This window comes from Cokeromyces recurvatus (genome assembly GCF_025118155.1).
Source record: "Cokeromyces recurvatus strain NRRL 2243 chromosome Unknown BX663scaffold_24, whole genome shotgun sequence".
Lineage (NCBI taxonomy): Eukaryota > Fungi > Mucoromycota > Mucoromycetes > Mucorales > Mucoraceae > Cokeromyces > Cokeromyces recurvatus.
In genome coordinates this window covers 88,348-104,715 of record NW_026251410.1, presented here as the reverse complement: position 1 = coordinate 104,715, position 16,368 = coordinate 88,348, and the positions used below count along the sequence as shown (strand labels likewise).

The 16,368-nt window shown below is 30.6% G+C and overlaps 7 protein-coding genes across 7 annotated transcripts; 5 read left to right on the top strand and 2 right to left on the bottom strand.

Moving 5' to 3' along the window:
- Nucleotides 1-475: 475 nt before the first annotated feature.
- BX663DRAFT_554156 (P-loop containing nucleoside triphosphate hydrolase protein) lies at nt 476-2,044 on the top strand (the record flags this gene model as incomplete). The annotated part of the gene is made up of 1 exon (XM_051531500.1): nt 476-2,044. One exon carries the CDS (start codon nt 476-478, stop codon nt 2,042-2,044), a length of 1,569 nt encoding a protein of 522 aa, XP_051380242.1.
- A 122-nt stretch (nt 2,045-2,166) lies between these two features.
- Nucleotides 2,167-7,792, bottom strand: BX663DRAFT_518045 (TRAPP II complex). Its single transcript, XM_051528812.1, has 16 exons — nt 7,538-7,792; nt 7,358-7,473; nt 7,213-7,296; nt 6,962-7,129; nt 6,469-6,884; nt 6,286-6,403; nt 5,767-6,222; nt 5,442-5,661; nt 5,173-5,346; nt 4,774-5,096; nt 4,598-4,695; nt 4,292-4,540; nt 4,178-4,215; nt 3,710-4,118; nt 3,111-3,596; nt 2,167-3,030 (listed from the first exon to the last, which is right to left on the bottom strand). The coding sequence occupies exons 1-16, from the start codon at nt 7,701-7,703 to the stop codon at nt 2,580-2,582; spliced, it is 3,972 nt and encodes a 1,323-aa protein (XP_051380241.1). The 5' UTR covers nt 7,704-7,792; the 3' UTR covers nt 2,167-2,579.
- Nucleotides 7,793-8,956: 1,164 nt separating this feature from the next.
- BX663DRAFT_518040 (3-oxo-5-alpha-steroid 4-dehydrogenase-domain-containing protein) lies at nt 8,957-10,225 on the top strand. The gene is made up of 5 exons (XM_051528811.1): nt 8,957-9,231; nt 9,288-9,431; nt 9,497-9,733; nt 9,806-9,850; nt 9,923-10,225. Exons 1-5 carry the CDS (start codon nt 9,076-9,078, stop codon nt 10,100-10,102), a joined length of 762 nt encoding a protein of 253 aa, XP_051380240.1. The 5' UTR covers nt 8,957-9,075; the 3' UTR covers nt 10,103-10,225.
- A 581-nt stretch (nt 10,226-10,806) lies between these two features.
- Nucleotides 10,807-11,156, bottom strand: BX663DRAFT_439759 (uncharacterized protein; the record flags this gene model as incomplete). Its single annotated transcript, XM_051523347.1, has 2 exons — nt 10,807-10,911; nt 10,932-11,156. Coding segments are annotated over 2 exons (330 nt in total), but the record flags the coding sequence as incomplete, so codon positions are not given.
- Nucleotides 11,157-11,267: 111 nt separating this feature from the next.
- Nucleotides 11,268-12,669, top strand: BX663DRAFT_518034 (uncharacterized protein; the record flags this gene model as incomplete). Its single annotated transcript, XM_051528810.1, has 2 exons — nt 11,268-11,448; nt 11,970-12,669. Coding segments are annotated over exons 1-2 (539 nt in total), but the record flags the coding sequence as incomplete, so codon positions are not given.
- Nucleotides 12,670-12,725: 56 nt separating this feature from the next.
- BX663DRAFT_518028 (uncharacterized protein) lies at nt 12,726-13,106 on the top strand (the record flags this gene model as incomplete). Its single annotated transcript, XM_051528809.1, has 1 exon — nt 12,726-13,106. A coding segment is annotated over one exon (172 nt), but the record flags the coding sequence as incomplete, so codon positions are not given.
- Nucleotides 13,107-14,067: 961 nt separating this feature from the next.
- BX663DRAFT_518023 (transmembrane amino acid transporter protein-domain-containing protein) lies at nt 14,068-16,152 on the top strand. The gene is made up of 5 exons (XM_051528808.1): nt 14,068-14,417; nt 14,544-15,104; nt 15,199-15,358; nt 15,454-15,704; nt 15,766-16,152. Exons 1-5 carry the CDS (start codon nt 14,154-14,156, stop codon nt 15,967-15,969), a joined length of 1,440 nt encoding a protein of 479 aa, XP_051380236.1. The 5' UTR covers nt 14,068-14,153; the 3' UTR covers nt 15,970-16,152.
- Nucleotides 16,153-16,368: the final 216 nt, after the last annotated feature.

Here is a 16,368-nt window from a genome sequence, read left to right as displayed (position 1 = left end):
AATCTTTTTTACACATAATAGATCCTTTAGATTTTTTCTTAATTCATTAACTAATAATTCTGTTACATTTCTTTCAGTTAACTTTGTCATAGACTCTTTCCTAACAAGCAGTTTGCAGTATTCTGTAGACGATTAGCTGCTATTGCCATAACGATACTTTGTCTTTAACGCAACCAAAATCAATAATATCAACCATTCTAACGACTAGGTTAAAGAATATATAATTCTTTCATGTAGACACGCATCTGTTACCCCATTATTCTCTCTTTTGACTTGATATATGTACATATATATATATATGCATGTATATGTATATATATTTTACCTTAGTTGTATTTCTTTTAAATTAACCGAGGAGGTTTTTTTTAATTTCCCGATTTAAACTGTAGTTAGTGGGGGGGATCCTAGGTACATATTTATACACATAAAAAAAAAAAAAAAGTTACTTCACTAAATCTATTAATTTTATTAAAAAATGTTTTCAGCTTTAATTACTAAACCTAAAGTGACGAACATTGAAAACTACATTCGTCTGTTTTCAACTACATCCATTGTTTATTCAAAGCGATCTAGTCTTCGTAAACCAAATATCAGCTCATTAACAAAGCATTTAAAACCTGATGGACTCAATGGTCGTCAACGTCGTGATCGTTTAAGAGAATCGCTTAAATCAAAGAATTCATCCAATGCACCTTATATCCCTGTTAAAAGACGGCTGGAAAAAATCCAAAATGATTCCTCTGCACTTTTAAAAAGGAATTCTCGAGAAGCTAGTTCCATCTTGGAAAACCACCAGCAAGTTACTAGCAACGTTAAGCAGCTTTCGGCATTTCTTGCTAATCGTCAGTTTGATGATCTAGGATTATCTGAAAAAACTCTTTTAGCTGTAAGGACCATTCTTGAAACAAAAAATGTAAAAGACCCTAAACCAACTGAGATCCAAGCACTAGCGATACCCCAAATCATCGATCATCGTAAAAGGCACCTATTAGTAGCAGCTGAAACAGGATCAGGAAAGACATTAACCTATTTATTACCCATTATTGATATGCTAAAGGCTGATGAAATGAAAAAGGTTCCTGTAAAGAGAAGACTTGATCACCCACGTGCGATCATTTTAGTCCCTACACGAGAATTAGTGAATCAGGTTGTGAAGACTTGCAAATCATTAAGTCATATTATAAAATTTCGAGCTGTAGGGTTTGGGGGTCGTACATCCAGAGGTCTAGTAGCTGAAACATTAGAAAGTAGCCCTGTTGATATATTAGTTACGACACCTACAACATTGATTTCATATCAAAAAGAAAAAATTATTTCATTGATAGATACAAGATATTTAATTATTGATGAAGCTGACTCATTATTTGATGGAGGCTGGGGTGAAGAGTGCCAACAGATTATTCAAAATATACAAAAGATAACCGAAAGATCAAAGACTTCTGAAAAGATCATTATCGTTTCAGCAACTTTGCCGCGTTCTGTAAATAACACTTTAGATCACCTTTTCCCACAATTAAACAAGATAACAACGCCTTCATTACATAAAGCATTACCCAATTTAAAGCAATCCTTTGTTGATCTTCAACGCTTTCAGGGCAATCGACAGTTAGCATTATTAGAGGTTCTAAAGAAGAACATAAAGGATGATAAAACTTTAATATTTTGTAATACTAAAAAGTCCGTGGAGCTCCTACATAAATTCTTAGAAACCAAGAATATAAAGGCTTTAGCTTTGTACAAAGATGCTCCTATGAATAGATCAGAGGCCTTAGAATTATTTTCAAAACTGAACGAGGAAGGTGATGAATCTAATTATAAGATATTAATTAGTACAGACATTGCTTCGCGTGGTATTGATACAACATTTGTGGATCACGTTATCTTATTTGACTTTCCTACCTCTGTAGTGGATTATTTACATCGCGTAGGTCGAGCAGCTCGAGCTGGTCAGGTTGGCAAGGCGACTTCGCTTATTGGCCGTAAAGATAGAATGATGGCAGATCGTATTAAGAGATCAATTCGTGATGGAGCTATTATGACTTAGTATGTTTTTTTTTTGTATTGTATTGTATATACATATATATAAATGTATGCATTGTAAAGTCTTTTCATAATATTAATTCATGTATCATTAAAAAAAGATTGTATTATACCATAAATATCATCATTTTATTGTATATATGTATAAATGTATATTTGCATGTATATGTATATGTAATTATATAAGGAAATCCTCTTTAATAAAATTTATATTTTGTAAACATTATATATTATAATAAAATAGTTTATATATCCAATACATTGACAAATGCCCAGTCATAGTCATAATATGTTGTACGAGTATGTACATCTTCTATTTGGTAAAGGAACTCAAATTTACCTCGCGATAAAAAGCACAAAGGTATAGTATGTGTAAATTCTCTGTTGGAAGAAATTTCAGGCAAAACTAGCTGAGGAACACCCTGCATTAGTAACTTTTCATTTAAATCGTATTCTTTTGCGCCATTATTATAGCTTTGAACAGCTTGAACTCTTAATATTAACTTTACAGGTTGTACTAACAATGTAATATGTTACCATCAAATGTTCATTATATACATGTATATACATATATAAATCATTTTGTCTTTACCTTGCCTATTCACAATGGTAACATTCATATGAACAAAAGAGTTAACCTTACATTCAAACTGACGATGTCCTACAGTCTTGACTCCTTCCTCTTCTCGCATATTAATGATAAATTCAATATCTTGCATCTTAAGTATATTTAATTGTTGTCCAGTTAGCCGTAAAGAAGGACGTAAGTTAATTATACCTCGTCGTCTAGAGGCTCGACATTGCCAAGTAGCCTTGATACGTGATAATAGCTTTTCTTTATACCAAAACATTTGTAAATGGGCATACTCTTGCTCAGGTGTCATTTTTGGTGCTTGAGATACTACAAATTGTTTATTAGGCTCAAAGCTAGGAATAGGCTGTAATCTCTCTTCAGAAGTTAAAAAAAGTTTCTTTAAGGGAAATACAATACTATACAAGAAAAAAAAAAAAAGAGGATTAGCCTTTCTCCTTTCTTATTTATATACACATATATATAGTTAGTTATTTACCGCTTGGTTAAAGCTGGTTGAATAGTTAACACTGATTTCAAAATATTACTATCTACATTTTCATTATCGTTGTTACGATTATCTATTACAAATTCTATATCAAATGGAGTAGTCCAAGTGTTTCTCACGTCTAAAGTTAATAAACAGTATGGATTCTTGTCGTTATTGTCATTTGATTGTTGGGTTAACATTAATAGCTCTTCTACAGGCTGTTCAGTTGTTTTAATATTTTGTATATCTAACTTATTAATAGTATTGATAGCTTCATCTATATAAGATTTTGTTACAGACATATTATCTCGAAGATAAAGTACATCCCAATTTAATGGTTCCAAATTTTGATAAACAGTAATCATAATTGGTAAATATAATTGTCTTGTATATAATGTAGTCGGTAGTCCTTCATCATTATAAATTATCTTTTTTGTTTGACCTTGAATAGCTCTATCCAAGTAACCATAATCTATATAAATAGCACCACCAGTACTACAAATAAGGTATAGTAATATATATCAATATATATTTGTATACAGATATATTTAGCTTTACTAGAATACATATTTTTTTTTAAAATAAATAAATAAATAAATAAATATTACCATCCCTGTTTACCATAAATGTTTACAAAAACTTCAGTATGTTGACCAGGAGGAAGATTAATCCTCTTACCAATTTGACTACCATTATTTTTTGAACCTTCCCAAGAAAAGACAGGAGTACCTTTAGTGTATAGTTCAATCTCATACTGCTCTTCGGCTGGTAATTCTGGGTTGATAGGCTTCGGATAGTTGGTAATAGAATCTGTAAATGACAATGTAATAAAGTCAACAGGTATATTACCAATATTTTCTACATCGATCCTAATATGTGTCATTTCTCCTTCAAATAGCATTACGGCACCATGTAATAATGAAGTTGATTTAATCTTAAGCAGCGGCTGGTCTTCAATAACATTTAGTATTTCATGCTCAATAGTATCTGTCGATTCTGTATCTGCTGTAAGTTTGTCTAATAAAGCCCATTTACATTAATACACATATTGCGTATATTAAAATGAACATATTTACCTAATTCAGATGAAGAACGATAAAGAGCTTGTAGTCCACTATTTTTTTTTTTTTATAATCATAAATTAAAAACCTACTTTCTGACCCAATTCTGTAAATAAAACAAACATATACCTGAATTTAAATCTTTGAGAATTGTTAGTCTGTTGAGCAGCTTCTTTCTTCTTCGATTGATCTACACTCTGTATTTTCGGTTTTTCATTTAAAAACTCTTGCTCAGCGAAACCTGTGATTTTGATAATACATCCTCTAATAACCAGAGTTCCAATTTCAAGAGGTGTACCCATTAGTCTTAAAATAAGTGTATCATTTGCTGGTATAGTAGCAGCAGTTGGAATTGGAGAAAATTTAACCCCTGATGTACTAATCAAGATAAATTAAATAAACATCCATTGTATATTGTTAAATCTATTCTCTTACCTTAAAATAATATTACTCAATTCAAGGTCGAATCCAAAAGGATTAAATAAAGCTACATTAAATTCGCATGTTTCATCCTTAATCAAATTAATCTGAGGCTAATTTTATAAAAATAGCTAATATAAATAACATGTCTTCACTATATACATACATACATATATATATATTTATATTACCTTGTCATTATTTTTCTTTGTGAAAGGATTATAAATAAAAGGATCTCCAGAACTTGTTTTACCTTCTTTAGAAGCAGCTAAGGCTTTAGCAATTAATAATGGATGCTGGTATATAGCTTTTCGTGGTATAGGAGGTATAGGTTCAATTGACTTGACAATATTGAATCCCCAATAATTGATACATTTGTCTACTTTTCCTGTTCGTTTACTAATATTAACAATCCGTTGGATAGATGATGCAAGTCGAATTTGTTCATCTTTAGAAATATGCTGGTATAAGTTTTTCAATAAAACCGTTGTATAATATAGCATAGAAGCATGATCTGCGATAATCAATGCATAAAGTAAAACTCCATCAGTTCTCTTTTCTAGTGTATAACTTCATTTACAATACAATACCTTGAATAGCTTCTGAAACTACAATACATTCTCTTAGTACATCAATCTGTAACACAGCCCATCCAAATCCAATGTTAGTTGCTTCAGAAGATGGGTTTACTTTTACTTTTTCTTGTTGGCTATCACATATATTCTGCATGATTTGTAAAGTACCTCCATCTTGAACATTACTCTCTATGAAAAAAAAGGAAAGAGGAGAGGGGGGGTGGAATACACAAGTACATAATTAGAATTCACTACCTTGGTTAAAAAAATTTTTTTATACATACCGCCAATACCATAGACTTCACAAATTCTCTTAAGGACTTCCAAAATACCATCATCAGCTTTTGCGGAATTTTTTTTATTTGCATTTATACTTGCCATAGCAGCTCTTCCTTGTATCAATAAAGGAACCATACGATTTAAGGTCTCGTACATAATCCATGCAGATTTACGATGATATCCAATATTCGATAAAATGGAAGACATTTGTGTCATGATATTAATCTATACATTAAAAAAAAATAAAAATAAAAAAATAAAATAAAAAGAAGAATATTAGGCTTATCAATAAGTAATAAAATAGAATTCAAGGAATAGTTTTAAACATACTTGATCCATTATAATCATATTATCCAAGCTCATAGACCAAACTCTAGTAACCCATTTAGCAATTGAAAATCTCGGAATCTCACTTCCTTTATATTTAACCAAATCTTCCGCTGTCATAAAGCGATTTTCTCTCTTTTTGGTTGAGTTTTTAAATACATCTAATGTAGGATGTTGTATTATATTTGTTAAAATAGTGTCATTCCATCCACCATTCAGAAATATAGCTGTTAAAAACCTTGCTATTTTTAAGGATGCTTCTGCGTACACTAATTTAGGAAGAGGGATGTTCGTTGTTGTATTAACCTTCTCATATATTTGTATTAATTCCTCATACATTTCGGTAATTTCTGTCACAATTGTTTTAGAATTCTTATCTTCATTTTCTGCTACTGATGCAGGTTTCGAGTCCATAGTTGAATTTTCTTCATTTACTATTGCTTGTCTGGACACAATATGCTATAAATTGAATATACTTTAAATAAATAAAGGAAAGAAAAAAGAATAAAAGTAACAACTTACGCCAACATCAGTATGAAGATAGGCCATTAATAATAAGGTGCATGCTAAACCTTCTTTCGCACTAGCTAACCATAAATAATCATTGGAGCTCTGTGTTACTTCAATAGCTTCATTGTAGCTAATAACAAACAACTTAATATTTTATCCTATTTGCCTTCTTTATATAAAAATATATGTACATACTGTTTAATAGCATCTGGTAATCGACCAGCTAGCAAGTAAAAGTCAGCTAATAATTTCTTAATTCTACCAGGCGTTCTTTGAATTGTTCGACTTGTATCGCTTGCTGCTGACAATGAAGTGCCTGTAAATGTTGAAGATCGAGTTAACGATGGTTTAGGAGTAGGAGGAGGGTTGTTAGCATTCAAGCCTTTTCTATTATTGTTAATTGTTGATGAAGCTCTTTTTAAAAATGAGGATGAAATAGATGATACTGGAGTTGGCCCTGATTGAGAATTTTTATTATTTTGATGATATGGTGAACTAGTTGAAGGTTGAGGCTGGATCATTTGATTTCCATTACTTTGTTCAAAACTTTTCGGTGTATAACCTACAGGCAAGGGCGATTCTAATACTTTCAAATTTTCAATACGCTCTGCCTTTTTTTTTTCATATTAAAAAAAAAATGTTAGATATTTTAAACAAATTTTATAATAAATAAAAAGATAAAGCTTACAATAGCAGCAAATTGATCCAGTATCTCACTGGCAAAATCACAAATCATAGTACTCATGTAAAAAGACATATTTCCTACGTTGGGAATCATAATCAGTCCTTTTGTATCATCAGGCTGATTTTCAGTTGGATCAAACGCAAAGCATCTTGTAGCAATTGCTGTGGGATACTAAGAGAATAAAAAAAAATAAAAAAAATAAAGACCTATTGATATCGTTGTACAGCTATGTGTTTTATGTAGGAAAGGAGTACCTGACTTAACATGTCTACAAATCTTTTATATCCTTCACTTAAATCTTTATTTCTCCATTCTTGGCAATCCATTATACCAATGACCTATTTATTATAAAATAATAATTATTTATAAATAAATAAGCATTTTGATACTCTTACTTACTCCAAAAATCCTTCGATGAGGCTGAAAATCTTCAAGATGACAATGATCCCTATTATAATTCGTTATGAATTCGAAATGCATTTGTCCTTCTTGGAAAACTTGGCTGCTAAATTTGGCTATAATTACTAGTTAACTTATAATTATTCTTTGCATGTAAATAATTTAAGAGACACTAGTTACCATTAGCACCTTTATGAAGATCAGGCGTTACATCTCCGAGACGAACTAAACTGAATTTTTTTACTAGTTCCACATGTTTCCAAAAAGTTGACTTCTTAATGGGAGATACTGGAATTAATAATATACGTACTCGACAAGCTGAAGTAATGTCGAGTACAAGATCCATTTTGTAAATAGGAACCCCTTTTAGTTGTGTAATATAAAAGTAAAAGTAAAATTAAAATAATAAAATAAAATAAAATAAAATAAATGAACAGGAAGCAGTATAGATATTGAATTTGACTAAATTAAGTTTAAGCTTATTAAATATTTTTTATTAAATAAAATTTTGAAACCCATTTAGACACGTTATAAAATCATGTTATATTCCCCGAGTTAGATCAAAAAGACAAAACAAGGAAAATCCAAGATACCTTTAGACAGTTAAAAGAGGGAAAAGGTAAAGAATAAAAGAAAGAATAAAAGAGAACTATATTTTCAAATACTAAATTAATTACTGTATTGTTTTTTGAACAAGTCAGTATCAAGGGGGAAGGAAGGATTTTATAAGGGATCTTACCATAATGAAAGCAATCATCCTCAAAGAGAATGCGATGTATAGATGATTGAGTAGAAAGCATAAAGGATCAGCCACGATAATATACGCTTGTAGTCGGCAGCGCATATTTAGACAGACAATAACATGGGACCAAGTGAGCTAAACATTTGAATAAAAGATGCAAGGTTTTGGGATAGCACTAAGTAATCAACCGAGTCCTCAGTACAAAGCATGACTATGTTTAGTCTGAATAACAAATAACCAAAGGATAGGATTGACGGTTGATGTTAAACAACAGACAGATAAAAGAACTGAAGGAGATGAATAGTATCATTTAGCAAACTGTTCAACTAAAAAATCTTGACAAATAGATTGAAATGTGCGACAACTAATATTAATAGCTTTGGATGCATACAGTTGCCACAATGGCTATTTAAATATTTTATACCATCCAGAATTATTGTCTGAAGTGTGCAAAAAAGCTTAATTGAATTGCCCAGGTCAAATTATCAATAGAAGGCAAGGTTAGTAAAACATTCCTTTGGGATCAAGAGTAAAAAAAAGGGAAAAGAAAAGGAAAGGAAGAAAGTAGAAGTTAGAAAAAAAAATGTAGACATGACACAATTAATGAATGAGGGAGGAGGAGAATCAATCGAGACATCTTTGGCCTTAATTGTGACAGTAATAGAAACAGATTCTCTTTTACGAATCAAATTTGTAAAGGATTGTACAAATTATTAACCAATGGACAAGTTTAGGAAGGAAATCAGATTGATGCGCTGGAAACTAATTTTTTTTAAAAAAAAGGTGTTAAATACCTATTTTAGAATCCTAAAAATTAAAGGAGATTTTATCTTTGAAATTAATTTCTTTGTCTTACTGTTCAAATAGTTATTTATGAACAATGAAATTATAACTAAACATTGTGAATATTAACTATCTTTTCTTTTTTTCTTTTTCTTTTTCGTTTTTGTTCATTATACGTTTTCTTTATTTTATTATGTATATTCCAGAATGGAACTTGATTAACTTATTGATAGCAGCTGGATGTATTTTCGGCAGCTCAGCACTTATTTATCGTGAATTCTTTCCAAGTACAAGACTACAGTATTCAAAATTCTCAGATATATCATTAGATATATCGATTCCATTTAATGTAAGTCGTTAAAACTTTCTTATTTTCTTATCTTAGTTTATCCACCCCCAATATAGATTCCTTCATTCTTTGGTATGTTATTGATATATACACCATCGCTTATTCTGTCGATTGGATTCTTATGGGTTTCATTGTATTCTAATTTTCATATGATCTTAATCTCATTTTTAACATTTCTACATTATCTGAAGCGAGTCCTGGTAATGCAAATTATATACATATATAAAAGAATACTACATATTAAAAAAAAAAATACAATCCATAGGAAGTACTATTCATTCACAAATATTCAGGGAAGAGCAACTTGTTTCATAATATTCTAATCTCTTTATCGTATGCTACATTTGCAATCTTGATATATTTTCTTTCGATACAAACAATTCAATACAACCTTATTTTAACAATTCTTGGAGTAATATTATTTTTTACTGGAGAAGCTATCAATTTTTATCATCATTGTATATTAAGAGATTTACGAAAAGATGGATCAAAAGGCTATAAGGTTTGATTCTATTCTATTCTTTTTTATTTAAAATGCTTTAGTGTATTTCTAAACATCAATCAATTTATGCAGATACCTCATAGAGGCTTATTCAAATATATTTGGTGTCCTCATTATGTAAGTGTGTGTGTGTATATGTATATATATATATATATTTTATTTGAACAATATATTAATCTATTTTAATAGGTGGGCGAAATTATTTCCTTTATTGCATTTGCATTCATTACACAGCATTTCTTTATTTTGATTCTTCAGTTAGGATCTACAGGCTATTTAACTATAAGAGCTTACAATACAAAACAATGGTACAAACAAAAATTCAACAAAATACCGAAAAGAGCATGTCTTTTACCATATATTTTTTAAGTTTTTTAAAGGATAGAGAATAAGACCAAATGTTATGTTCAACTATATAAATAGTTATTTTATACATAAATCATATTTGCGATATTATTCATCATATAATGTGTATTAAAAATATAGTACAAGGAGAAAAAAAGGAGTGAATAGCTCATTCTTGAAATAGATGCTGTAAAACTATACATTTCTATTATTGTATTCACTATAAGTTAAGTCGCTCATATCAGTATTCATATTGATAGAGCTTTTTGTAAAATTCGCTATATTAAGTATAAAGTATTTTTTATCATTTTCCTATTAGTTTAAACATGAATACGTTCTTAATTTATGTATCTTTAACATTCTATATATATAATTTGTGTATACATGTATAAACTAGATAAATTTGTTTGTAGTTATGAAATCTGTCTACAATCACTATTACTAGGTTGGGCCAATAAAAAAATAATTAGGTTATTCAAAAATTAAATTGGGACACGGATGTAGAATTAGAACAGAAATACGAAAATGGGACAGAGATGTGATTAAAGAGTAATTTAATTAAAGTAAAGACCATTGCGCACGTAGTGGCTATGAATACATTGCTTTGCCCTGGCTAGTTCTGAGTGTTATTTTGTATGAAAAAAAAATCTCTTGCAAGAAAAGAAGAAAATGTATAAAAGTAAAGAGAAACAAAATCAGTAAAAGAAATATTTGAACTACTACTACTACTATGATTGATTTAACGAATTCACTAGTTTAACGCCAGAAATGATGAGTTCAGGAGGCGGTTCGTTGTGGACGATATAGTCCAATTCGTGGAATATTTGGGCATACTACCGACTAATGAACGGACCAAATGCAGGAAACTTTGGGACGGCGGAGGAGGTTTTTTTTTTTTTTTTTTTTTTTTTTTTTTTTTTTTTTTAGAAGGGAGCCTGTTCAGGACGAAGGAAAGAGGGTCAGGAATGGTGTGTGGCATTTGAAAGTGGCTATGCATGTCGAAGCAGATAATAGCATGATCCCAAGTAAGCCTCGAGTCTGAGTGGAAGACACAACGTTGCGGCTTGCCACTGGGGAGTCAACAAGTTACCGTCGACATATAATTATTTTGGATCAGAAATAATTGTAAGTCATGCTATGCTAATATTCAAAATAAAGACTGAGTCTGACTTTAACCGAGAAAAATGCTCTAAAAGTATAATTCAGACAGATCGACAGCTTTGTCACTTTAGAGCGTTTTCCATAAATGGTAGAATTTGCTGAAATTTGATACTTTATTAGTATGTGTATATTCAAATCAAACATATGATCTGTCAGAAATATTTGCAACAACATGCTCCAGAGCATTTTACCAGTCGACTGTAAAGTAGAGTAGTCCTTTTTATCTCCCTCAAATCTGTGGTGGTGTCTTAAAGTGTTTTATTGTAATAAGAATTGTTTACGTAGTAGAACTAACACTACACTACAACGAGATATAAGTATAGTTCCTGTAATAAGTGACTGTACTCTTAGTGACCGTGAGCTCTAGTTAACATCACTTTGTTCAAAATTGAATGGTTCAGCATCGTTTTTTATCTTCATTGACTGATGTTTAAGCAAAAAATACATACGATACTTCAGAAAGTTTGGAATCGCAAGAAGGGATTAGAAGAACAAAGTGAGACTTATAAAATGAAATATTGGTATGCTCTCCTGACTTAACTCGCTTTATGAAACCTTATTTAGATAAACAAAAGTGCAGCGATTGTGGCAAAAATAGTAATAACTATATATTGCTTCTAATGATGATGACTCACAATTTAAAATACACAGCTCCCAAGACCTCCGAAATCCGGATAGACAAAAAAAAAGGTCGCATTCTCAAATGTCATTAAAACCGATGGATTTTCAGCTGATGTGGTTCTATTGCAAAAAATTACAAATAGTACAGATGAATACAGATGCATATCTAGCGAAGACGTAGAAATTTTCCAATTGGGAGATGCTATGAAGAATGAAAACTTGGCTGATGTTTCTCTTTGCGGGTTGGATCCCAATCGACATCAGGTTTTTGCTGCTGCTTATGGGGAGGGTGATAAATTCCATCAAATCAGACGATGCTCTACTAAAGAGTACTATACCTTAACAGGGTCTATAAGACACGCAAAGAGAGAAACAAAAAGAATGTCTCGAGAAAATATAGAGGATATACTTCTCAACATTCCTACAACCAAGACAGCTGTTCTTTCAAACTATTTGCAGTACATAATTTATATCCTCTTACATCTAAACAGAATACTAGCATTTAACAACTTCTCAACTGCTGAAAGTCGCTTTCACCTATACCAGAGAGTTCAAAGGGCCAGACAAGAAATGGCCAATGTTCTCATTAATGGTGGAAAAAAATACAATAAGGCCAAAAGAAAGAACACAAAGAAGAAGAGGAAGAAGAGGAAGAAAAGAAAGAAAAGAAAGAAGAGGAGAGACAAAGAAGCGAAAAAAAAGACAAAGAAGTTCCTCAGTAGACAAAGTGAGTATTCTAGCATCAAAGCAGAGAGACAAACACTATATTCATTAACTATTATTTTAGGAACACCAAGAAGCTTTGGAAGCCCCAACCTTTCAAATACGACAAGAGTCAATTGCCTGTTATAGCTTTCGGAAATGGCATGTTCGGAAAAGACGGTGTACATTTGAAGGGTCTCAGGGTGGGAGTGACAGGAGTTCTTTACAAACAACTCAAAATAAGACAGAAATTAGGAGAACTTTTACTTGCTTCTGTAGATGAGTTCAAGACTTTAAAGGTACAACAAGATTTACCAAAACTAGTCAAAGAATAATTTATTAATACTGTAAATATAGATCTGTCATGCATGTCTTCAAACATGCTTGACTGATGCTTACATTGGGTTGCACAATGTTCAAACTTGCCAAAGTTGCGGAATAATGTGGCAACGCGACGTTAATGCGTCGAAAAATATATTCAATATCTCAAGACAAGTGATTGGTGGTCATGGGTGTCCATGGGAGTTCACGAGAGAACAATAGGCCTTGTTTTTTTTTATATCGCCGTCTGGTATACGGTTTCTCTTGTTAAAGAGATTTAGATATTTACAGGTATGCTGTATCTATTTTTTTTTTCGTCCAGAAAGATCTAACATTTCGTCTCAATTTAACTTATTCTCCTCTGCCCCATTTTCGTATTTCTGTCCCAATTTAATTTTTGAATGACCCAATTATTTTTTTATTGGCCCAACCTAGTTTCCCAGACTGTAATAAGAGCTACAGGAATAAATTTCCTTTTCTAGAAACTACATTTCTTTATATCGTATAACGATAAAATGGGCAACAAAAGAATACCAAAAAAAAAGAGAGAATTTGGAAAAGATGTAATAATTGAGAATACGAGCAAACAATTATGTTGTGTTATATTATAGAGGAAACTTCATAAAAGCATTAAAATAGAATGGTAGATAAAATTTATTTAATTTTATAATGTCTCATACAGGTTTTTTTTTCAAGTACGTTTATATGATTATTATATTTAACGAGAGACATAAAGAGATGCAGTTAGTTATTGTTCTGTTCTTTGGCTGAAGGAGGTACAGACTTTGATCTGCTAATCTTGAATTTTCTAGTTTTGGCCATTGTTAAAAGCTTGGATAATTCAGATTCATTTATGTTTTTTGCATTTTCATCAATGATAAACCTACAGCCCTGAGCTTCCTTTAAACGGCATAATGATGAACAAAAATTGTCATTCAGCTAATATGAATAAGTTAAATCAAGATGTCATCAAAGTAAATATTTTACATACTTCTCCATTACTATCTAATTGAGCTTCACAATGTAAACATATATTGATATTCATATTAAAACGATTCAATAACAAAATAAAAAGGGATTGATTCTAAATCAAACATAAATTTATTAAGTAGAATATGTCAATAACGAGAGCCAATAAAACTGTCTCAAGTTGAAAATGAAATTTTTTTGTACCTACTTTTTTTTTTTTTTTTTTTGTTTTGTTTTCTAAACAGAAACAATTTGCTACAGTTGATAGATATAACTATATATTTTTTGTTCATTAATTCAAATGGCTGCTGCAGGTTATCAACGTCTAGATATTGAACCAAAAGAAAATATTCAATTAAGTGAATTGGTAAATGATGATCGCAGACCTTTGTTAAATACTACAACTTCGCAAGCTACTTTATCGTCATCCGGTTCAATTACACAATTAACAAAACAATGTACTCTATACACTGAAGATTATGATGAGCAACATGCAACTGCAACATCTATGAGTTGTATCATTAATTTATCAAATACTATTTTAGGAACAGGTATGCTTGCAATGGTAAATCTCGGTAATTGTTTTGTTTTTTTAATATACTCTACTATTTAATTTTTTGTTCTTTTAAACTTCACTTAACGAATAATAATAATAATAATAAATAATAATAATAATAATAATTAAAACTAGCCTTCAGCAATGGCATCTGTAGGCCTTTTGCCTGGAATATTTTTAATTTTGTTTTCAGCACTTGCATCAGGTACTGGATTATATTTTTTATCTCAATGTGCTGCTCGTACAGAAGGTCAACGCCATTCATCCTTCTTTGCTGTATCCAAATTAACTTGGCCTAAAATCGGCGTTTTATTTGATTTTGCAATTGCCATCAAGTGTTTCGGTGTAGCCGTGTCTTATTTAATCATCATAGGTGATCTAATGCCACAAGTTATTACTCCATTTTACACGCACGAAGATGGAGCTTATTTCTTAACTGATCGTCGTTTTTGGATTACTGTATACATGCTAACGTTAGTTTTGCCTTTAAGTTTCTTGAGAAAGCTGGACTCTCTCAAATATACAAGTTTAATAGCTCTAGTGGCGGTAATCTATCTTTGTGTCATTGTTATTTATCATTACTTTTCTCCTATTTTCTCTCCATTACCAAAGGACTCAATTGACTTGATAAGTATCAATACTAAAATTTTGGGTCAATTACCTTTATTTGTTTTTGCTTTTACATGCCATCAAAATGTATGATAAAAAAAAAAAAGACGAAGTATACACAGAAAAAGAAGAATCATTATTAATAATTTCATTCTTTTTTTTTTTGTTTTTCTATACTTAGATTTTTACAGTGTATAATGAACTAAAAGATAATAGTAAAAAAGGAATATCAAAAGTGATTATTATGTCTATCGGTAGTTCTGCATTCATTTATGAAGCAATTGCTATCATAGGGTATTTAAGCTTCGGTAAAAACGTTCGAGGAAATATTATTATGGAATGTAAGAAAAAAAAAAAGAAAAGTATAACCATTTGCAGTTTTAAAAATATAGTTAGCTTATTGTGTCTTTATGTATAATGTAATACAATATAATAGATCCATCTAGTTATTTCGTTGCAGGAGGTCAATTTGCCATTGTTATGCTTGTTGTATTTGGTTACCCTCTTCAAGCGTATCCTTGTAGAGAATCGTTAGACAAAGTAATCTCTTGGTGTTCATCTAATTTATCATCAAAAGAAAATCATCGAACCACAGCCTATTCATCTGCATTCAAGTACTTTGCCATGACAACGACAATTTTGATATGCAGTTACATAGTCGCTATCTGTGTTACTCAACTTGATTTGGTAAAGTAACATAATGAATTAAATTGAAATGAATAGAGTATTTATTATTGGGGCTTTCTAGGTTTTGTCTTTTGTAGGTTCCACAGGTTCAACCACTATTTCATTCATCTTGCCTGGTTTATTTTATTATAAAATTCACGAAAATGATCCTTGGAAACCAGGAAAAATTATCTCTGTATTCCTTGCTTTGTACGGAATCTTTGTTATGACAGTTTGCTTACTTTTCAATGTTACACGCTTACGAGTTTCTAATAATATTGTGTGATAGTCAAGAAACAATGATCTATCATATTCTAAAGTAGAATAAAAAAATAAAATAAAGGGAGAAATCTGTATTATTATTTAAGTCAATTCATTTAGGGCTTTATTATCTGGATGGATTTTTCATTATACACGTAAACAATCATAATGGTGTAGATTTGTCATTTATTTTAAATTGATAATAAAGAAACTTTTTTTTTTCTCTTACTTTTTTATTTAATATTCAATAAAAAAAACATGTACTCGAATAAAGAGCAAATGACAGAGAATAAGGGTAATTTTTTATTTTATTTCATTTTATTTATAAAAAAAAAAAAAAAAAAAAAAAAAAAAAAGGAATTAAAGCTTGACTTCTTTCTTTTATCCTTTTTTTTTTTCCTTTAAAAGAAAAAAAAATACACTA